Source organism: Oreochromis niloticus, linkage group LG22 (assembly GCF_001858045.2).
Source record: "Oreochromis niloticus isolate F11D_XX linkage group LG22, O_niloticus_UMD_NMBU, whole genome shotgun sequence".
NCBI lineage: Eukaryota > Metazoa > Chordata > Actinopteri > Cichliformes > Cichlidae > Oreochromis > Oreochromis niloticus.
The window spans coordinates 24,715,426-24,739,756 of NC_031985.2; the positions used below are offsets into that span (position 1 = coordinate 24,715,426).

Genomic DNA, 24,331 nt, shown 5'->3' on the forward strand with positions numbered 1-24,331 from the left:
GGTACCCCGGAAATGCTTCCTCCGCCGAAGAAACAAACTACTTGGTATATTACTTTGCTTGTTGACATTTTTAAAAACCCACATTCGTGGCCATATACATATATATGTACGTATTTAAACCAGACCTGTATTTTAGCCAGGTTATAAAAAGTCGGGTTGTTTTTTAAGCCAGGTAAGCGATCTCTGGTGTTTTTTTAAAGATTTGAATTAGCATCACTACTGAGACCGCGCAGCGTGCGTCTGACATCACCGAAAAGCAAGATAGTTCCCCACTTCACATCAATCTAAACGTTAATATTTCCCCTTAAGTCGAAATTACCGTATTTGAAATGTTTGCAACCGTGTAAAATGCTAACTTTGGCTAATAAAATACTAAATCTGATAGGAAACGTGATTTGTCTAAATTGTGTTGTATTATGTGTATGTATGTGTTATATAGTATGTGTTATATTTATTTAAAAAAAGAATCACATTTCGTGGACTGATACGGATACTAGCTTTTTGTCTACATTCATGACTACACTGATGGGATGAATACATATGTCTTGTAAAAAAGAAGGGTAATTAAAAAAAGAAGTCCAAATGTAAATATATACACTACCGAAAGTAAAGTGACCAAAGGCGGAAGGAATGGGAAAGAATCATCTTGAAGCGCGTGGTTCTTTACCCTGCGCTCTCTTTTCTCTCGGCTCCCGTTTTGCGTGTTGGGGGGATGGGGCCGAGCCGAGGATGAGAGACTTCAAATATTTACCACTTGGCTAACTAAATATCTCTTTTTAGAACCGAGTTTCCTTCCTTGCACTTGGACATATAAATACACTTCGACTACGGATGAGTTTTGGTGGAATTCTGCGAAAAACTAAGCGGAGTGTTTGTGCGTCCACGACACACGCTTAAAAAAAGTCGACAAAATGTATTCCTCTGCTGGAGGTAAGTGCTGCGGCTAACGTTAGCATGGGCTACGTGATGCGGCCAAAGAAAACTGACGATAACGAAGCGGCATTTTTCTGTGCTGCATCGATGAAGTGCTTGCTCTGTTCCCGTTTCATCCAACTCGTTACAGTAAAACTCAACAACGGCTTTGACGAGGAACATGTCGTCCCAGTTTTAAGTGTATTAGTACTAGAGGCAAGCTTAGCTAGCGTGCAACAACAAGCTGCCGCTAGCCACGCTAGCTTCAACGGCACCTGGTTTCCCGAACTTGTTTTAGTTAACTCACTGCACTTTCACCAAGTGGGGGTTGGCTGGCATATATTTTCTTAACAAATCACACGAACGTAAACGCATATCATTCATTTTTCTCGAACTGAAGCACTAAACACACTAGTTGAAGCAATATTTCGAGGCCGACCTAATCTCATCACCAGTCTGGGATACGATTAGCCTGACAGTTGAAATCGCCACATTTACATATGTCACATTAATACACCAGCGGTATAAACGCGCTAACGCCACCGGATCGTCTTTTCAGTGTAACACCGGGTTTAAGACACTAAATGATACAGGAGAAGTCTGCTTGATTAAGTTTGACGTTAGGTAGAGATAGTTAAGCGACTGAGCCGCCTGTCGTTAGTCAGACAGACGCTGTGTTTGTGTGTGTGTAGATTTGCATATCGTTGTATTTCATGTGTGCGTTTCTGTTTTTTGTCAGCTGGCTTTTTTAGGCTGAATGAAAGAGAGTACAGGCGACATCAGCACTATGTTGGACAATTTTTTTTCCCCCACTTGCAGTTATTTTAACGAGGATGTGTTGTTCAACCAAAACACGACTCGGTGTGTTGAAGCAGTCTATTTCTAGGGGGAAGGGGTGGCTTCATCAGTTAGATTGCCAGCTGCTCAATACTTTCTGCGTGTCTATTGATAAGACTCCTGTGGAAGTGATAAGAAAGGCCTGCTGGGATGAAGCTAATGTAATAAATGAGCAGCGCTCTCTTACTGCTTACTACATAAACAAATGGTTTTGTTATGTTAAGCAGTAATCTTTGGTCTCTGGGCTGTACTATGTTATTAGGTGTACACATTTATTACTCTTTATTTTGAAATACAGTGTGTATCAGACTGAGCGGATCTTTGAGCATTTATAACATGTTATTTTTGTTCTCTGTAGCTGCTGAGATGCTTGAGGGACCCGGTTCTACTGGGTCAGTAAGCTCTGGTAAGCTTTTCCCATATTCGGGCTTTAACACTTTAAATTGACCCTAGTAGTGGTCCAGTGTAAGTGGCAACATTTTTTTTTCTCACACATCCTTCAAGCATCACAGTATGTACTCATCTGAAAAACAACAGGACCTTCTGATAGTGAAACCATCCAGCAAAAAGCATATAGGTATTTTGATCCTGTGAGAGTCTACAGAAGATGCTTTGCTCTTCAACTAGTCAGCACTAGTACACCTCATTTTGTGCACTTATGTGCAAAGCACTTAACTAAAGGGCACTTATTAAAATCCACCATATATTGCTAGGCTTTATCAAAGGTTTTCTGTTTGAATGAACAGCGCTGGAGCTAAAAGATAATGCACTGAAGGGAATGGAGTGTGTCCTGACTGAAATATCTGAAGCTGCAGATATGGCTGAGCTTGTCCAGCAATAATGAGAGCTGTGTGCATCTCCTACAATAAAGTGCAAAAATGTTAACACTTAAAATCATCTTTCAGGTTATAATATAGTGATTTGGTGTAGATTTGGTACATGTGTTGTTGTTGTTGTTGTTAATGTTAATATAAATAATAATGATAATAATAATAATAATTCAACTATTGTACCAAAATAATTACAAATGTGAGATTTAAATAAGTTTTTCTTGTATATTATTATTGGTGTGGCTACATAGTGTAGTGGTTTACTCATTTGAAAAAAACCCTTTGGGGATGGGTCAGGAAGGGTATCCAGTGTAAAGTAATAAAAAAACCCCCCCATAATTAAAAAAAAAAAAGAAGTGCCAAATCAAACATGTTAAGCTGCCTGCTGTGGTGACTTGTTGTGAATAAGGGTACAGGTGAAAAGTAGCTGTATTATTTATTATTTTTGTTCCAACAAAGAAATCAGAAAATATGCAGAAACATTTTTTCTTAATTTGTTTAAAAAAACTAAATATTAAATTCCCCATAAGTCTTACTGCAGATAAGTTAAAAAAGTCAAACTATGAATGAGAAAAATAACCTGAGTATTTTAATTAAGTTTGAGAAAGAAATTATACAAAATAAGTTGCCTTTTTGTCTTTTTTTCTTTGTAATTTCAGTTACATTGGAAAAATGTAATTGAAGTTCTCTGAAGAATTTATTCAGTGGTGTATTTATACTCTGTATGAGCTCTACAGCCACAAGTGTGCGGTCTGTTGACTAAAACCTGTTCAAAATGACGGCTGCAGCTTGTGCTTTTTCATTTTTCTAGGACAGCCTGAACACATTTGTGAAAAGTCACCCATTATCACCGTTTTAGACGGATGTCAGCCTGTTAGCAGATGAGATACAAATTTACAGTGGCTGATTTTGTGCTCGCTAAATGTTTAAAGCAGAGCCCAACAGATTTCTCAGCCAGTTTTAGCTATTTGCTGACCTTTCAGTATCAGCAATTATAAAATCAGATAAGTTCCAGAACAGGCGAGAGAAACACCCTTTCAAACACGTTCTGAATGTTGATGGTGTATAGCTTGTCCACTAGTGGGCACTCTGCAGCTTCCCTGCAACAGTGTTTGGGTCACCACAAATGAAAGGAGGAGCGGATCTGAGCAGAGTCAGGCAAAGCATAAACTATCAAATAAATAAATATACATACAAATGTTTTGTGTGTTTGAAAGAAGGAAAATATCAGTCAGATATTTGAGTTTTAAATCCCTGAATATTGGCTTGAGTGTTCAAAATCCTACACGAGTCAGGTTCTAGGTCAAAGATGGTGTGATGAAGAGTTAGCGGATGTCAGAAAAATTTATAATTTTGAATTTTGTTTTACTTCTCTGAAACACTGAATGCTGCAGCTGCTAATAATAGCAAAAGCATCAGATATCACCCAGATCCCCTCCACTGTCCCCCCATCCTCAGCCAGTATTCACAAACATACAGTTTTGTAAACATAAATTTTTTTCTGTGCGTTTTGGACTTTCGTCCACATGTAAACGTTGTTTTAGATCACCCAAAGCAGCCTTTGCTGCTTCCAGTGGTGAAGATTGACAGATACTGTGCTTCTGTGTTTGCGTGGTGACGAGGAAAACTGACATTTTGTCTTACATTCTCAAAGGTGCGCACCTCGGTTTTGTTTTTTGACATCAGACTGTGAAGTGTGTTATTGTATGTAGGCTTCTCACTGAAAAAAGAAAATAGGTGAACCAACTTAATTGAATTATTTCAATTGGTAACACCTAATTTAATTAAGTTCTTTGAAATGAAGTTAATACATTAGAGTAACACAACTGATTTATCTAATGTATTAACTTCATTTCAAAGAACTTAATTAAATTAGGTGTTACCAATTGAAATAATTGAATTAAGTTGGTTCTTTTTTCAGTGCTGGTTGGCCAACATTCCTGTACAGTTAGGGCTACATCGTCACATGTTGCTTAGGCATGTTCATCACAGCGCTTGATGTCACTTTGTTATATTTCATGGGGGAAATCCTTGTTTTAAAAAAATCCCATGCACATGTGGACATAGCTTTGGTGTGTACCCATTTGTGAAAGTACTGAAATCAGCTGACATATTGTACTAGACAGAAGAAGTTTTATACAGAACCTTATATGCTGAAAGAATTGAGATGCACACACTTGAATTTGCTGCAGCCCTAGTATAGGAAGAACAGATTGGTTCTGAATTGGAGCTGGGGAGGTCCAAATGCTACGATGCTATTTATCAACAGGTGACACTTTTAGTTTTCCTAGAGTAATTGATAGAAGCGAAGCTACAAACATTCAGAGGATTAATCAGTGTATTTGGATAATTAAGTCAGTGTCCTGGAGCTGCAAAACCATGTGGTGTTGTTTAAATTATAAATTGAGTCATTCTGTTTATTATAATATTAGTATAATATTTTCCAAAGAGCACATATATAATATCCTTGAAATTACACCAGTTAGAGCTGATGGTTAAGTCATATTGTTAGTGCACATTTGTGATGCTCCTGACTTTAAAAACAAAACAAAAAACCTATTTACCCCTACAGATGTATCAGTACATCTTTGAATTTTTGAGGCTTCATCACTTGATTAAAATGATCATACTGTATTGTACACACTGCTATTACTGCTTATGTATGCCTAATCTCTGAGAAATTTTTCAGTTGTTTCTTTCCTTTGATTAATAACCCTAACCCACTATTAGACATTATTATGTGTATTGCAATACAAGCCAACAGCAAATTTTTGTTTTACGTTTGATTTAGATCAATGAAACATGCTCCAGTTTGTTTACATGTGCATCCACAACTCTTTGTTTATAAGGCAGTTTATTGCTGGTTGGGTCTTAAAGGTCTTTTTGATGATTTGAATCTTACCATTTATTTTGTTGCTTCATTTGATTCACATGTTTTAGAACCCCCATCTTCCCCAGTGCCAGAGTATGTGTTCAAGCCACCATCACGGCCAGACTTTGGCACCATGGGCAGGACAATCAAGCTCCAGGCTAACTTTTTTGAGATGGAAATCCCCAAATTGGAGGTCTATCATTATGACATTGACATCAAGCCTGAAAAATGCCCCCGGAGGGTCAATCGGTATATCCATGTTGATATTTCATTATCGTTCAGCAGATGAGTGAGCAAATTACATGGGGCATTGCTGGTAATTTATCCATTTCATTTTCTTTTCAGTGAAATTGTGGAGCACATGGTCCAGCACTTTAAAACACAGATCTTTGGTGATCGAAAGCCGGTGTATGATGGAAGGAAGAACCTTTACACTGCCATGCCCTTGCCAATAGGCAGAGACAAAGTATGTATTCCACACATCAACCTGCAACACTAAAAGCTCTATTTTCAGTACAAAACAAAAAAAGTATGAGTATTTCTGCAATATGACTGCATTGTATCTCTTCTTTTCCTCCCAACTTATCACACAGGTGGAGCTTGAGGTAACTATTCCTGGTGAAGGGAAAGACCGCAGCTTCAAAGTAGCTATCAAGTGGGTGTCCTGCGTTAGCCTGCAAGCTCTGCATGAGGCACTGTCAGGACGGCTACCCAGCGTCCCTTTTGAGACTATTCAAGCCTTGGATGTGGTCATGAGACATTTGCCTTCTATGAGGTATTTCAGAATTTCTGTCATTGTCAGTCATAGTTTTGACTCTTTATTTTATCCTTTTATAATACTGTTGGCTTTTTTGCTGGTGCTTTTCTTCTGCAGGTATACCCCAGTGGGACGCTCTTTCTTCACTCCTTCAGAGGGATGCTCAAACCCTCTTGGTGGAGGGAGAGAGGTGTGGTTTGGTTTCCACCAGTCTGTCAGGCCGTCCCTTTGGAAAATGATGCTCAACATCGATGGTAATTTTCACAATGAGATTCAATTCTCATGCAAAATTTGTCTAAAGTTGAGCTTTTTCCATAAGCTGAAACCCTGTGTCTAATTACTTTCAGTTTCGGCCACTGCGTTTTACAAAGCCCAACCTGTAATTGAGTTTATGTGCGAGGTCTTGGATTTCAAAAGCATCGAAGAACAGCAGAAGCCCTTGACAGACTCTCAACGAGTGAAATTTACAAAAGAAATCAAAGGTAAGATAAACTTAGGAGTTCATATTTTTAATGATTTTGGGAGCTTTGATGTATAAAAAAACATTTATTTGTGTGTTCATATTCTTAACTAATACTTTTTAGATTCGTTTCTAATCAGTTTTCACAGATTGTAAATTGTTTTTTTTTGCAGATTCTGATTTTTCACTAAGTGTGACCTGCTGATTTTCTTTTTAGCGACTATAACAGACAGCATACATAATAAAGTGTTCTTCTACTGTAAAGAGGTTCAAATATTTGAGTGGAAATTAGTTACTGTCCAAACACCTTTTACCTCACATAGTTTACCTTACAAAAAAGCAGGCTCAAACAAATGTCACGTACTTAAATCATTTTCCAGTATGTTTATAACTTCACCAGATAACAGGAAAATTATTCTCTTCTCTTTTTAATTTAACTCTGCAATTTTTCGCATGACTGCTTTGCTCAAACCGAGGCTGCTGCCTTTAGCTATTTGTCCATTGTTGGCTTTTTTAAAGTGTCCATGTTCAGTTGGCTGAAGGTGATTTAAATGTCTGGTTAGGTTTGCTGTTATGAATGTTTTCCAGGTGCCCCCAACCCCCCCTGCAAAGAGTTTACTTTGGCAAACTTTAAGTCTCTACAAACAGTTAGGAGCTTGCACGCTAATGACATGTTAGTGTATACTTGTGAGTGTGTGTGCGCAGCCTTTTGCCAGAATCGGACGATTCTGGTCCCTGGTGATTCTGCATCTCTGTTTTCTTTGCTTTTATTTGGTTTCTGTTTTTCATTAATATATGAATATGTATTTGTCTCGTAAATTGGCCTTAATTTTCCCTTGATTTTATTTAAAAAAAAATTTATGTTCAACCTTTGTTTCCTTTTATTGTGATTGCTTTATTAAGGCCTGAAGGTTGAGATTACTCACTGTGGGCAGATGAAGAGGAAGTACAGAGTATGCAATGTGACAAGAAGACCAGCCAGCCACCAAACGTAAGAATGCTTTTTTAAAAATCTTATTTTCAATTATGTTTTAAAAACAAGATAAATAGCATGCCTAATATTCAAATATCACGTTTGCTATAGGTTTACAACAGCAACAAGAAAAAAATCACCTACAACTGCATTTAGTCCTGTTAGATTAATTGCAGAATACTAGTTAAAACCAAACTTTCTGCCTAGATGACTTGTTATGATTATAAGTAGTAAAATTTGGAAATACTGGTCTTAGAATATTCCTGTTGACTGTAGATTTAAAAGGTTTCACATGTTGAATGTTTTTTTTTTTTTTTTTTTGTAAATCTTTAGGTTCCCTCTGCAACAGGAGAATGGCCAAACTATAGAGTGCACAGTAGCTCAGTACTTCAAAGACAAGTATAAGCTCATCCTGCGATACCCCCACCTGCCATGTTTACAGGTGGGGCAGGAGCAGAAACACACCTACCTGCCTCTAGAGGTAAGCATCATCAACCTCTTGTTCACCAGCTAGGTGACTTGAGATTTTTGTTTTCTTGTTCTTCTGAATGTTTTGCGCATGTCTGCCCCAGGTGTGTAACATAGTGGCGGGACAGCGCTGCATCAAAAAGCTGACAGACAATCAGACCTCCACTATGATCCGTGCCACAGCCAGATCGGCACCAGATCGTCAGGATGAGATTAGTAAACTGGTGAGTTATATGAACCGTAACAGACACTGTTTTTTTAAACTTAAGTTTTCACAAGTTTGGCACCATTCCTGCAACAACAAGTGAAGGAAAACGGAGAATGTTTACATTGTGCCAACGGCTACACTCAAGTGATTCATCACTGATGTTTGCCCAGAGGTCTAAGGTCAATAGCAAGCACTGCCAACATGATAAACTTAAAAATTAATGGGTTCAGTGAGGCCAGTGCTGGAAGGACTGCTAATAAAGACAACAAAAGTCTTTGAGATTGATGGTTGTAGTGAACTGCTAATGAATTTGCTGATTGGTAGACAATGATGTTTACAATCATAGTCCATAATATTATGATTATCATTAATAACAATGCAGATTACTTTGAATTAGAGATGGACCGATCCGATATTACGTATCGGTATCGGTCCGATACTGACCTAAATTACTGGATTGGATATCGGAGGGAAATAAAAAATGTAATCCGATCCATTAAATATCAAAAAAGCACCTCAAAAAACTTGCAACACGGCGTAACTCGGCTCATAACCGTAGCACGTCGCGTGATAGAGCGGCTGTGTGTATTTGTAGCCTGCTAGCAATCTGGCATTTCATCTCCGAGGAAGTTATCCCAGAGAGAAGTAAAGTAAGTGTGTAAGTTCATCTCTGAATGTTTGTAAAGCGTTCCCATGTTAAGCTTAACAACCTATATATGGAGCGACTGCCTCTCTCTCCCTCACCTTCCTGCGGCTACTTCAATCGTGAAACTGATCAACGATCAGCTGATCGGCTTTTCTGTCGCGAGTCCGTCTCTCTTCTTTGTTTTTGGCCCACTTTGCACCAGAAAGAGGAAACCAGCGGCGGAACAACAGCAGCACGTTTAAGCTTGATAAGCTGTTGTTAGAATTTATTTAATATTACTTTCTACACCAGGATCCTTTTCTATGTAGCTGATGGCTGGTAGCTGTGCAGGGGCGGATCTAGCAAAGTTTAGCCAGGGGGGCCGATAGGGCATGAACAGGGAAAAGGGGGCACAAAGACATACTTTTCTTTCTTATTCTCATTTAAAATGTCTGGCTTGTAATAAATAATTATCTGAATCTTACACCCAAAGTTTTAATCTGATATAAAATGTATAGAAGTCCATTACTGTATATAGTAACTATTAAGTCTAATATACCCTAGTAAGCTATACTACTACTTTTTCCTTTGGGAAGGTACCATCTGTGCAGTCTGCAATTCTGTTGAAGAAAGATGTTGAATCTTTTTAATTATTCTTGAAAAATAATTTATTTCTGTGCATTTTTTTTTTTTTTCACCCTGCATCAAATTAAAGTTGATTACATCGATTAAGCATCATCAGGTGGAGGGTGGTTCCCCATTTTCTTTTGCTGGGAGTTTCCAACCCTATTAGTTAGGTTGCTTAATATTTCTGCTAAGTACTCTTTAAAATACCACAATAGGGAGGATGGTGCAGGTTTAAGTTTATTAGATTGATCAGTGTTGCTGAACTATGAAATATTTTGGGTGCAGTGTATTTTTTACATACAGGTATAACAGAATAGCTTTAGTGTTGTTGTTTATTTAAACTTGAGTATGAACTTATACAAAATGCAGCAAGATATTTAAAAAAACAGTTTTATTGATTAAAAAACACACTATATCGGATTCATATCGGTATTGGCAGATATCCAAATTTATGATATCGGTATCGGACATAAAAAAGTGGTATCGTGCCATCTCTACTTTGAATATGAAATGAATAAACATAAATAAAAGAAAATAAATAACTTGACTAAAATCTTAAAGTTTGCTGTATTATGCTAATGAGTGTGTGTGTTTATTCAGATGAGAAGTGCCAACTTCAACGCTGACCCTTACGTTCGTGAGTTCGGAGTGATGGTTCGGGATGAGATGACGGAAGTGAATGGCCGTGTCCTACAAGCTCCTTCCATACTGTATGGAGGCAGGGTATGTGTTAATGTGCTTTTAATGCATGAATTACTTTATTCATTTTTATTCGAGCTTTATTCGTAACTTCATCGTGTATGGTGTGATTGGCACTAATGATGTTGCTCTCATTGCAATTTGCAGAACAAAGCAATAGCCACACCAATCCAGGGAGTGTGGGACATGAGGAACAAGCAGTTCCACACTGGTATTGAGATCAAAGTGTGGGCCATTGCCTGCTTTGCGCCACAGAGGCAGTGCACCGAACTCCTACTTAAGTAAGCACGATACATTGAACGTATGTTATCTATCATATGCAGATGTATGTCATGCCATCGTGTGTGCATGTTATTGTTTGATAGTAGACAGCTTAAGGCTTACAGAGCTGGGTGTGTTTAAAAAGTTGTAAAGCAGAGCGTAGGTCCTGTACAGAAGTGTGTAAACACAGTCACACAGTCACACACTTTTTTCTGTAAAATGTTGGCCAAGTTTACTGTGCAAATATAGTTCTGTGTAAGCACGTGCCAACTACATACAGCTGTGCTGTGTATTTATAGTGTGTAGGCCAGGCTTTGTCTACTGCATTCATGTTATTTTTGTATTTAAGCAAGTCAGTATGTCCTGACTTTTCATGGCACTCACCAAGACTGACCAGCTCCTTTTTAATTGAAGTCTGGAAACCAAACAGTCTTTCACTGTAATTTAAAAATAAATGTTAGGAAAAGCAGTCCAATGGGATAATTTGAAAACTTCATACATCTAAGGTAGGCAGGCAGCTCTCAAATGTCATCTAACCTAAACTAGGACTGTGTCTTAACTCGTTTATCTTTAAATTAATAAATTCTCCACCTGTCAGAGCTTTCACAGATCAGCTGAGGAAGATCTCTCGAGATGCAGGAATGCCTATCCAAGGTCAACCTTGCTTTTGTAAATATGCCCAGGGAGCTGACAGCGTCGAGCCCATGTTCAGGCACCTCAAATACACCTACCAGGGCCTCCAACTGGTGGTAGTCATCCTACCAGGGAAGACACCCGTTTATGGTGAGGGATTTTCTTTTACTATGGTATTTATTTTGTTTGAGAAATTTATTTTTGTTTTCTGTTTCCAAAAAAACAAACATAGTGGCTTCTCCAGCCAGGTGCAGTTTAAATTCACCATTTTAAAAGCCGCTGGTGTGGCTCTCCACTCAGAAACAAGTTTTGGTCATTGTTGCTTCACCTGGATGTTTGCGTTTAGCTCTGTAAAACAGTTTGACACTCAAGGGCTGTTTCTCTGAGTTCCCTTTAAATCTAGGTTAAGTGGTTAAAGTTGTGACATCGCAAACAGATGTGAAAACTTTAAGCCTGCTTTGTAGAGAATGAGATTTGGCTAAAGTAATTGAGTTTGGGTAAAGTTACGCATCATGTACTTGTACAAAAGTATCTCATTTTGATAATTAAACTCTTATTAATAACTGAAGCGTCAACCCTTTATAAAGAACAGAAATCAGGGAACAGTTTTATTCATGTTATTTATAACTCTCCTTGAACCTGAAGGGGGTCTTTAATTAGTCCCTACCACTCCAACCGCATTCTGCTGCACCTTCAAAGACGACTCCCCACTTCTAGTGTATCTGAACATGCTGCTGCGCCATTGCCTGCTCAACAAGTTTTACTGCTTCTGTATCTGCTTTAGAAGTAAACCACAAGAAATTACAGAAAAAGTTATATACTCGGTTTCATTTTTGAGCTTCAAGTTAGTTATTTTAAGTAATTTGTGCATAAATAAATAAAACAAAGACATTTATCCTTTACGTAGAAAATACTTTGTCAGCTTACTTATGTGCACTAAATCGTCTGGGGCAGAGCAAGATTGTGCAACACGCTATTTTTTTTTTTTTATTATAGCAGATCAAATTATATCTCCCCCTTGTCCTGATGTGTTTTTAGCTGAGGTGAAACGTGTTGGGGACACGGTTCTTGGCATGGCCACACAGTGCGTGCAAGTGAAGAATGTTCAAAAGACGACGCCTCAAACTCTTTCCAACCTGTGTTTGAAGATCAATGTCAAGCTGGGCGGTGTTAACAACATCCTCCTCCCACAGGGCAGGTTAGTGGAAATTCTGGTGAATTCTTATCATGAAACTAATGAGTTGTTTTTATATTTTTTCAGCACATGAAAGCGATGTCATTGTGTTAAACTTTTTTATGTACATCTACTGTTCTAGGCCGGTGGTGTTTCAGCAGCCAGTGATCTTCCTTGGTGCAGATGTGACACATCCACCGGCAGGAGATGGAAAAAAGCCCTCCATCGCTGCTGTAAGCAACAACACATTAAGACCTACCCTTCATAATATGTTATATTTTTGTGTGTGTGTGGACTGGCACAGAGTAACGAGATACTGTGTTCTAGCTTAAACGGACACGTCACAAATTATGCAGCAGGACAGCGACATCACTGCCTCAAAAGCAAGAAAGAAACCTGTTTGACCTCCAAGCTCATCCTAATCAAAGTGTCATCAAAATGTGATCGACTGAGAAAGTCCAGTTGTCTGTCATGTTTTTGTTTTTGTTTTTGTTTTTGTTTTTTTTGATTGTTTGTTTTTTTATTGTAAGAAACTATGTAGGACGGGACATCAAAATGATGAAGCGTCTATCACTATCATTTGTCATTCTCAGTAAATCCTTTTTAGTGTGGTTATACCTGTTTTTGTTCATTCTTTCTTTCATTTTAGGTTGTTGGTAGCATGGATGCCCATCCCAGCCGGTACTGTGCCACAGTACGGGTACAGCAGCACCGCCAGGAAATCATTCAGGACCTGGCTACCATGGTGAGGGAGCTGCTGATCCAGTTCTACAAGTCCACCCGCTTCAAGCCCACCAGAATCATCTACTATCGGGATGGCATCTCTGAGGGCCAGTTCAACCAGGTGATCCATATATCCAGGACTACACAGAATAAACTATAACAAACAGGAAAAGTGGTTGATTTTCCTTATGCACTTGTGCTGTTGTGGGAAATTAATTGAGCTGGCAGAAGTTGCTGTTAAATGTTAATCATGCTTTTGTTGTACATATATTGTTTTACGGGTAATCTTTAAGATCTTACGACTTTGTTACGTGCAGGTTCTTCAGCATGAGCTGCTGGCAATCCGGGAGGCCTGCATCAAACTAGAGAAGGACTACCAGCCTGGTATTACCTTTGTGGTCGTTCAGAAGAGACACCACACGAGACTGTTCTGTATGGACAGAAATGAGAGGGTTAGTACTGTCATTGCTAGTGCTGGGAATTTATGAATGATCTGTGTCAATTATTTATTTTAATTAACTGACTGCATACAAGTTTAGGAATAGAGTGATGTAATATCCTCTCACCAGGGTCCCTAATAACGCTTCAGATTTAGTTTCAAAGATTTTTGAGTATCCCATCATCATATGCAGTCGCTATGAAATGCAACAACTCGTCTTATAACAAAAACTAAAAAACAATAACTGGGATAATAAAACACCTTGACACACTGGCTTCTTGTCTATTAAAATGTTTATGATCCTTCAAGGTTTTAAATGGACTGGCGTCACATTAATTAGCTGAACTCTTGCTTTATCATAATCAGGTTAGAGCTTAAAGCCAACCAACCAACCAGATGCTCTTGGATGTTCCACGATCCAGGCATAAAAATAGAGGTGATCTAAACCTTTGTGGTGGCTGCAAGTAGAGTGTGGCACCTTTGACTTTATCTCTTATCGTGCTGCAACTCTATTCTTGTTTTTCTTTTCTTTAGTCACTGTGGGGATTTTCTTGTTGTGTTTCATGGTTTGGCTATTTTCATAGTTGAGCACTTTCGTAAACTCTTGTTTCTTTTTATCTATTTTTTTTATTGTCGTTTGTAAAAACAAATTTCTTTTATATTCACCAGCTCGGGAGGTTTCAAAGTAATGTTGGCTTGTTGGGTCAGCATCCACGTAAACAATTCCAGCTTAACAAGCATTTCTGTGGATATTTTTTATAGGTTGGGAAGAGCGGCAACATTCCTGCAGGCACCACAGTGGACACCAAAATAACTCACCCATCAGAATTTGACTTCTACCTTTGCAGTCATGCTGGCATTCAGGTAAAAGCCAAGTTGGATAAGATGTATTGATAAAGGTGTCTTCCACTTTTCTAATGAAAGTAGATTGTGAGTCAAAAACAACCCAAATATACCTGACATCCACTTTACTTCCGGACAGGGAACCAGCAGGCCGTCTCACTATCACGTGCTCTGGGACGACAACCACTTCTCATCAGATGAACTGCAAGTCCTTACCTACCAGCTTTGTCACACTTACGTGCGCTGCACCCGGTCAGTGTCCATCCCAGCACCAGCTTACTATGCCCATTTGGTGGCTTTCCGGGCTCGCTATCACTTGGTGGACAAAGAGCATGACAGGTGAAGAGATTAAAATCTCTTAGTTTGCAGACGTTTGTCTCCTTGTTGGAAAAACGTACAGTTCTGCAACTTTTTTTTCTCTTTCAGTGCCGAGGGCAGTCACACATCAGGTCAAAGCAATGGACGTGACCACCAGGCCTTGGCCAAAGCTGTTCAGGTCCACCAGGACACCTTGCGCACCATGTACTTTGCCTGAGAGCACCCAACTCCCAGGAAGGCGTGGGTGAGACATCACTGATGGAACGCACTACCCTCCGCTGTCTCACTGTCAGCTGTAGATAACATTACAGTGGTTTCACATTGTGATCTCCCTACCAGACAAACATGTCAGTAACCCAAATGTCTACAATTGTACTTAAACCCACCAAAACCATTCCAGCAATTAGACTGTAACATGCAAAAGAGTCATTCTTTCTTGAGGATTGAGCTGGAAGAGGCTTTATTTACATGTCGTGCATTAGTTGTATTTGTAGTTGTTATCCGTTTAAAAAAAAAAAAAAAAGGGTGAAAATTACGAAAAGACAAGGCAGAGTTTGTACGTTAATAGAAGAATTTTTTCTTTCTTTTTTCCTTTTTTTCCTTGCAGGAGGTAACAGTATACAGTAGGGTGGTTTCACATTTAGAAGAAGCCAGTCGCCCTCCTTCTCCTTTTGTTTTGTTATTAGGCTCTTGGTGCTTGACGGGAGAAGGCAAAAATCAAAAGATGTGGGGGTCCATTAACTGTTATATGCCTAATGATTTAGACCTCCCCGCAGATATTATTTATCAGCCTATCAAAGCAAAGTGCACTGACCAGGATGAGAGCTTCAATCAGGACAAAAGTACTCATATATATATATATATATATATATATGTTGAGGGTTGTTTGTGTTTGTTTTCCCCCCACATAGGGCACTATGTGATGAAAAGTGCCATTTATGAGTATCTTCTTTCTTTTTTCTTTTTTTTTTGCCACTTCTATGTAAAACTATGAATTTTTCTTCCAGTATTTGTCCTCTTGACACTGATGATCTTATTATGCCAACTCTGTTGACAGTTAATGATCTTGACATCAGATTTGTGTAACCCCTGAATCAACACTTTTTTAATTTATTTTTGTTTAGTTTCAATGAAGCTCTTTTTGTATTTAGAAATTTTGGGGGGGGCGGGGGGCAAACATTTTTTTTTCCTCCTTTGCCCCACTGTTAAGTCTGAACTGACAAACCAGTGACCTGAGATGTAATATATTGGGACTGGTTCCCAGTAAGGACACATTTCTAATGTATTCTGAGCCATGTTGACAAAAGACACTTGATTAGGAAGTCACCATAGTGGGGAACGTGTTAAAATCTGTGTGATTCCCATCTGTTTTTACAGACTTTTTAAAATTTGAATAATTTCTCCAATGGATATGCATGTAGCTGGCTCATGTTTTAGACATTTTAGGCATTTGTGATTATTGTTTATTTCTTCCTTTATACACATCAACCCTACTTCTATTTTTTTAATGTATATAGCACAGGATGGTGTATTCTGCTGTGTCATTTGTGTGGCTTGTCAGTAACCAGGCATTCGGTACAGTGGAGTCAAAGCTGCAACATTTTAGAGTTTAACTGATTGAAATTCCTTAAAACCTCTTTAACGTAGTGTTTGCTCCAAGAACTAGGGGCTGTCATCGCACAAAAGCTTGGGTTTTATGCAAATGACTTTTTTGTGAGTCTTTATACTATTTAGTAATGTTGGTAATAAGGTATATTTTGAATAAGCCTTCAGTGGAAGCTGCTGAAAGATTATAGATTTTCTTTGTTTTTTTCTTTTTTAAAAAACTGGCCCACATGTTAAAAAAAATTGTCTAAATTAATATTGTCTTTGTATGCAGATAAATGCAAATATATGGCCTTTTAAGACTGTCATGTCTTACTAATAACATTATTATATAATAACATCCCACCTAAGTTTTACTAATGCTATAAGCAGGCGAATGTTGACGTAGTCTTGAGTGGAGGCGAGTAGTTTATCTTTTCTAACTATGCATCATTTTTAACCAAGAGATTTAGCAGTGGGTATCTGACATGAATTGGAGTCATTTCTAGAGGTAGATAATCAGGGCTTTTTATGTTGTTTTTAGCATATTGCATTTAGTAGCGTTTCTTAGTGCTTATCAACGTCTTCATACCTTTCTAATAGGATGAAGTATTTATGTGGTCATTTGTAACATTGTAGATTTTATAGCCTATAAATTGGGTGTATCCTTTGTAACACACAGTCTTTCCTAGCCAAACAAGATTATGAACTTTTACATGATGAATATTAAAAAAAGAAACATATATATATATATAATTATATGAAAGCACAAAAGGACATCTCGATTCTAGGTGCTAGATGTTTTCACTGTAAAACACCTTAAATCCTCACTGGACTGGTCCACAAGGCTCCGTAATTGCATGCTAAAAAACAAAAAAACAAGTAAGCGTCATAATGTTTAGAATCTTTTCTCTCCCTTTGATGACCTCTCTATGGTTCCCTTTGTACTCATGACCTGTAAAAGCAACTAGAAATCCGACTGACTGTGTTTGTGGGGCATTCTGAAAAATCTGTACTTGATATTTACTGTTATGATGTCAATATTGTTCTTATCGGTGCTGGTCTCACAACATGTAAATTTGGATGCACTTTTGATAGCAATGGTGTGACTTTTATAGATAATCAACTGAAGCGAGAGGCTCGGCCGTTTCGTGTGACGCCGGTGTAATTGTGTGGAAATGGCCGCGTGTACTACCTCTTGTTACCTGTTTTAAGTGTTATGGTAACATCACACTGCTGGCCATTTCTGTATAATTACCTCTGCAATCTATCTAATTGGCGCTGTTTGAGTCTTGCATCTTGACAGAAGAGGTTTTAAATGTTTGCTGTGCGTGATGGTGAACGTGCTTTCTCAGTTTATGTAGTTATGCGATTTATTTTTTTAATTTTTCACCCTCATAGTTTTGCTCAAACTAATGAGAGAATGTGTGTTTTGAGTGTTGAGCTGTACGACCAAATTCTTGAACTGTGTTTGTACCTACACACAGATTTCCCTGCTTTCTTTCCTTTTATTCTATGCACCAATAAGAAGCAGCATTTTTTTTTTTTTTTTTTTATTTCTATATAGAATAATAACTCCTTTGCTTTTCAGTTGAGCAGCATACCATCAAATATGTCACCCATATTTGGTCTGATAATTTTATTTCATTATTCAAAAGTACAAGGTACAAAGTAAATGTACCCAGTTGGTGCTGTGTGTCAGACCGGGGAAGTAATCTAGAAAAGACTGCCCGCGGATAGATTGATAGAGCCTGAAAACTATCACGTAATACTTGTTGATGTCTGTGTGAAAATGACACAGCCGAAAATTTATGTCGAATTTCACCCCAGAGCATTTATTTCTATGTACAATCATGCATTTAAGTCCTTTATTTAAGCTTTAGGTTTGTTTTGATCCAGTCATCTCGATCAGAGTAGGTGGATCAGAACAGATGAATTAATCAGGAGAAGCCCATCTTTGGCTCTGTACTTGGAAATGTGAATGTCTTTGTTCCTGTGTGATTGCAGGCCTTTGTAACGCGACCACAGCTATCTTCACTTACTCGAATGTTCAGTTCTTAGACTGTTCCTCAAAGGGACGCGTCAGAATATAGTGTAATAGTTGGAAGTCATTCTCTAGAAGATAACCCTCATGTATTGTTGACAGATTGAATCATTTTTTTCCTGTAACAGCACAAACATCAGAAACTGACTGGCTTGAAACTTTAAGCTGTCTTTTTTTTTTTTTAAAGAGATGACTTTGAACTTGTTTCTGCTTCTTTACGTTTTACATTACCTACACCAGCACCTTATAAAACCTGGTCAAAATGGCTTTTTTCTCCCTACACTTAACAAACAATATTCGACAATGTGTTTTGTTTTTCTTTGCACTAAACAAAGGACTTAGAGCTAGTCATGTATTGAGAGTGTTTATCAGGGGGCAGGCTGGCAGCCTTGAGTTTTGGATTTTGGTGGCTTTTCAAAATAAGAGATGCACAGTCAACAAGTGTCGCCAATCATAGGCAGGAGATTTTGGGGGGTTTGTAGCCGGAGCATCAATGCCACAGTGTTTGAGTATTAAGGTTTGACACGGCTGTCACTGAAGACAGCCATGTGCACATTAAATTGTATTTAGTAAGGCCTCTTTTTGTCCAAAATCGCTACAAACTACACATATCACGACTCGGAAGAGGCTTTTCCTTTTTCACATAAATCATCTTCGTCACAATATAACAGAATACTTTATTGTCACTGTTACAAGAACAGTGAAATACAGTATGAGCTCAGTCAAGAATGTTCAACAGACCAATACTTGTAGCCTGGATGAATGTGGCAATGCTCTTCAAGTGAAATGCAGCAGTGAGGCTTTCAGAACAGCTGTAGTGCTGCCCCTAAAAACATTCTCAGACAAGGTAATTAAATGCACACATTCACCTCACTTTGGCTGTTTTCCCAGTATCTTTCGGAGTGGCCAAAACGCGGATAAAGCAGGTTTTAGAAATAGCTTTTTTGTAAACTAAATGGCATATCATAAGCTATTTTAATCAGCGAATTATTTTTCATAATAGTGGGTCTTTAGTTTTTAAGAGGTAATGATAACATTTCTCCAAATGATAACCATCAGCCTTTGCATTTTTTTGTTTGTTTTTTGTTTTTATTAATAGTATTCTTTTTAATTTATTTTCTTCTTTTTTTTAATGGTCATGGAGTACAAAATAAAAGCCGGCTTTCTAATGAAGCAGTCCCCATTACATGAATTAATTCCATACCATTACCCTCTGTATAGTAATGTCTCCTCTTTCTGCCGCTTATCTGTCTCTTGTGGAGAAAATCTTGCTGTTATAAAGAAATCTCTTGTAGAGTAGATCCTATTTTCCTAGCTCCATATATTAAAAATGAATGTAATTTGAACCTGCGTGGTTTGTAATGTTGTATAGGCTATCCATCCAGTACATTTATACTCCTCTTTGCATCTTATGTACAGCCTTTTCTTTCTGTTTTCTTCCCTTTATTTATAGGCTTTATTAATTCCAGAAAGTATTGTTTTCTTCTTCTCAGTCATTTAAATATTGCCCATGTCACAGATCATATAATCTTTTTATTTTTATTCATTCTGATTAACATGAAAGTAGTAATTCTACAGTTGTGCTGTCTTTCTCTGGATGTTGGCTACTGTACTTTTAGGAGACATATGTTTCACACTGGTGCAAAGAGTAGCCATCCTTTGAGTCCTGGCATCATACTTGTGTGAGGTGCTAAAACATAAGCGCTTTGTGTGTATATTAGGTGGTTTGCGTAGGTGTGTGATCTTGTTTGCTGTTGGATTTTAAACTTATGCTTAAGCCCTCGGGTCTCGTATTCCTGTCCAGCCTCTACAGAGCTGTCTTGTAAAATCGTCCCTGAATTATTACATTAATTAGTGCAGTGCCACATAAATGCAGAGAAGCTTTTTGTTTTAAGTGTTGCTTCTGTTCCTCATTTGTATTGCTACGCAGCTGGTTTTTTTTGTTTGTTTGTTTGTTTGTTTTTTTTAGATCTATAACTGACCTTTTATGATATACGTGGCATATACATAACATCCCGCTCCTGTTTGACATAGTTTTTTTTTTTTTTCTAAATAAGCATCACTTTGTCTCTGACAGTTACGCCAATGTCCACTCAATTACCTGTAACCATGTGATGCCAGTTTGGTATCCATAAAGTTTGCCTGTATTCTTGTTTTAGCTACAAGTGTCAACAATTAGTATAAATTCCAGTGGTGCACCAACAAGGAAAGACCTTTTCAATTTCATTGGATGCAGCTGTTTCATTCACTTTACCTTGGATGTGTTTAAGACGTTAGTCACACAGGCGTAGAGACCAGTTGAGGACTGCCTGGCAACCATTTTTCAATGTGGCTGCTGGAAGTGTTTTTTGTTTTTTTGCGGTCACTACGTCAAATTGGCTGCAAAGGGGTATACAGCGCTAAGCCAAAATTCTCCTTGCAGTTGTTTTGGTTGCTAGCACATTTCCATGGTTGCTTCTAGTTTGCATGGGAGATGCCAACTTGTCTGCAAACACTTAGCAACCACCACCGAGCAGTAGTGAAACTGTGAAAAGTGTGACACAAACTGGAAATAGTCATGGTTTGCCGTCAGAGTAAAAGATGTGACTTTGGAAACGTGTTGGTTTCAGCTAAGATTTCACTTTTACTATGACAGTTTTTGTTTTGCATCGCACTTTTCACAGTTTCACTACCACTCTGTGGTTAATTGGCAAGTGTTTGCAGACAAGTTGGGATGTTCCATGCAAAATATAGGCAACCAAACTATTCACTAGAAGGTTTTTTGTGACAGCCAGCAACTTCCAGCAACCACTTAACACCTAGTTGGGAATAGACATTTTTCCCTGGCCACTTGAGGTTTCCAGGGATCGCCAACCAGTCTCTAGATCTGTGTGACTGAAGCCAAAGAAACGGGAGTGCAAGATTACAGTGTTGGTTCTACTACTTTGTTTCTAATTAAACATCTAGTGGAAAAATAGCCAGGAAAATGTCTTGATCATAAAAGGATCAATCCCAGTCATTTTGTTAGCACTTGAATTTTCCTTATCCACTGAATATTTTAATGTCAAGCAGATGGTTTGGTATGCTTGAACTGCACTTTTTTAAATCATTGCCTGCAGGATGCCATTTTATCCTAATCTCTTGTCTATAAATTGTAATTGAATATAGCTATTTCTGTGCATTCACAAGTGAACTTCTAAGAGCTCCTCTGGCAACCAGCAGGGTGCAGAAAAGCACACAGTAATCTGGCAGCTGTGGCATTGACAGGTGACACATCTGCATCCAGGTGGATATTCAGGGTTAGACTGGATGACGTAGTAAATCAGATCGAGACTGAGGAGAGCTGTTACAGAACTTAACCAAGCCATTGCCATTCAGCTGAACTATTTGAATCCAATCATGCAAGACTTGTGGGTATTTTTTATTTGTATTTTTCCAAGCATTTTCAGTCTTGTGAACGACTTGGCTTTTTATTTACCGACTTGGATAAAACTACCTCAGAGCAGTGTCGGGTGCTAGCTAATATTATCCCTAATTTATGAGTGACAACAAAATGAAGAAATTGTAGTGACCAAACCAATGAAAGCCAATATCACATAAAAGCACTGTCTGTTTTGGTGGGTTTTCACCCTTAATAAGTAATCCTGCATGGACTGGTTGGTTGCTTTAGTTGGTTACATTTTACCGGACCAAATTTTTTACTATCGGGAGTCTCATTGTTTGTAATGTGAGTCGATGAAGACAGCCAAGCACAATCTAGGACTTGTTCACGTGTAATGCTAACTGTAAAAGATGTCTGGATTTTTTTAAAAGGTGCCATCGTAATTGCTAATTCATGACATGTAGATAATCCAGCAAAACCTGTTGATTTTAAAAAGGTGTTTGTAGTGACGACGAAGGTTTGCGGAAAGATGTATGCACAGCAATAAATTTCCTGAGCGTGGGCTGCAGATTGTTGGTGTTTTGGGTCTTTTTTTTTTCTTTTTCTTTTTCTTTCTTTTAACCAGTCTGTCCACTTTGGGCAGGCTTTTAGTTGGCAGGACAAATGCCTGTGAGATCAGACAAACTTAGTCTCAATTTATGGAACCAGCTTCTTTTTCAGTTTTTGTTTTGCCAGCAAGTTTAGAAATATCAAGGCTTCATAGTGAACAGAGCCACGCTGTTATCAAATGCCTACATGTTTTTTCAACCCAAACTGCAATAAAATCCAGGGTGGATTTCCCCATCTGGTACTCACCACACTCAATGCCATTTTTTTTTTTCTTTTTTTTTTCTCGCAGGGAGAAATGTGTAGTTTTGCATGTCACATTAACAAAGGGAAAATCCACGTCTGAATACACTTCACACAAAGAAAAACCATTGAAATTCGACGCAAGGCACACGTGAGGTCGTGTGTGGTTGTTGAGTAAAGGTCGTAGCGATTTAGTCCAAACTGAAGACATCCAGCGTGCGCTCGTGGTTCGACGTGTGCCTTTTGTCGGATCTCTCTGTCTCTGTCTCTGTCTCTCTCTCTCTGTCTGTGCATTGGGTTTTGTGAGTCCTTTCAAAATAAAGTTTTGACTAAAATCTGTCATGCCGCATAAAAAGTAAAAAAGAAAAGAAAGTTTTAACTACCATGCAACCTCGTGTGTAGATGCTGCATAGAACGATCAGTATTTGTGTTTTGCACTTTCAAAGCGGTCTCAAGAAAAAGAAAAAAAAGAAAGGAGGCCCATCTGAGATTGGGCTGAAAATAAGAATAAAACTGACGAGGTATTTTATGCTATCAATAGGAATTATAAGGAATAATATGACTCGGAGGAGCTTTTCTAAAAACGTTGATATATCTATATATTCATGAAGTACCTCATAAGCCTGATATATGCTGCATTGACCTTTTTTTGTTTTGTTTTTTTAGTGTGCTTCATATTGTCCAGTAACATAATTTTCCCCTCTAGGGAGGTTTGAATGTCACTTCAGGCTGTGCCCACGCTGATAGCTCTTCTTGTAACATGTTACACCATGTGGCCAAATAACGTGTCATTTATGCAAGTCATAATGTCGATCAGAATATTCCTAGTCTCATTTCTGTGTCCTTTTCTAATTTTTTTTTTGCATCTTTCCTGCATGTATGTAGCCAAAAAAAGAGAGATTGGGTTCAGTTAACCAAGGGTTGACGTGCATCGAGCAGCTGTGGTAAAGCGCGACTGTTTACTCAGGCACTGACATGTAAGGGCTGTATCTGCTCACCCTGTCCTCCACAACTCCATCCCCTCCCGTGCACTTCCCTCCACCCTGACACCCTTTTGTCTTAAAATAGCCTTAGATCTACAAGTGAGGTTCCTATTTGGCCTTAAACAAATTATGCACTACAGTTTCACAGACTTGACAAAGAGCTCGATTCCCATTTAGACACGCTTTCTTTAAGACTTCATGTTATCTACCTCCTGAGAATGTACAGTCGGTCCTGGAGTTGCAGTTGACTACAAAACTTTTTTTGTTGTTGTTTTCTGACAGAAGACAATCATCTGCGGACTTACAAAATTGATACAAAATTAACTCAGAACTAATACCAGGACACTCCTTTTTTTTTTTTTCTTTCTTATAATTATAAGCCATGACGGAGAAGCAAAGTGACCAAAGTCTCTTGGCAGAGACAGCCCTGCAAAGCCGCGTGAATTCAAACCTCCCTTTCCTCCTGTCATTTTGAGCTCACTTATATTTTGCATATATTTTAGTTTCTGTATCTCTTTTACTCCCTTATTTAAACCACAACATGCCAAAACTGAATTTGCTGTCATTCCTGTTCTGGTGAGGGTCTTTTGCTCATTTCATATGTTTCAAATCCACTGCTAAGCTCCTTGTTCTTGATATTGTAAGCTTTGATTTCTCTTTTACGTTTTCTTTTTCTTTTTTTTTTTTCTTTTTGTAACAATTATGCTTACAGAACACAAGATATGCTGTAAACCCTGTTAGGACATAATGTGAATACGTATCACTTAATATAGTTCGCTCTTTGGCTTGACTGTAAGTTGCATTAATTAATAAAAATGTTTGAAAAAGGTTTTCTGCTGTGTTCTCACTTG

At 38.2% G+C, this 24,331-nt stretch overlaps 1 protein-coding gene across 1 annotated transcript; it reads left to right on the top strand.

The window, feature by feature from the left end:
- Positions 1–24,310, top strand: ago2 (argonaute RISC catalytic component 2). The gene is made up of 20 exons (XM_005461983.4): positions 1–930; positions 2,108–2,155; positions 5,520–5,700; positions 5,797–5,917; positions 6,045–6,226; positions 6,326–6,462; positions 6,556–6,690; positions 7,572–7,659; positions 7,975–8,122; positions 8,214–8,333; positions 10,170–10,292; positions 10,416–10,549; positions 11,128–11,312; positions 12,201–12,360; positions 12,479–12,569; positions 12,986–13,180; positions 13,377–13,511; positions 14,261–14,362; positions 14,481–14,680; positions 14,768–24,310. Exons 1-20 carry the CDS (start codon positions 912–914, stop codon positions 14,874–14,876), a joined length of 2,613 nt encoding a protein of 870 aa, XP_005462040.1. The 5' UTR covers positions 1–911; the 3' UTR covers positions 14,877–24,310.
- Positions 24,311–24,331: the final 21 nt, after the last annotated feature.

Excerpts from the sequence above, each read along its gene's own strand:
- ago2 (XM_005461983.4), top strand. Across the intron at positions 10,293-10,415 it reads CCATACTGTATGGAGGCAGG|AACAAAGCAATAGCCACACC; the intron begins GTATGTGTTAAT and ends TGCAATTTGCAG. Across the intron at positions 12,570-12,985 it reads AAAAGCCCTCCATCGCTGCT|GTTGTTGGTAGCATGGATGC; the intron begins GTAAGCAACAAC and ends CTTTCATTTTAG.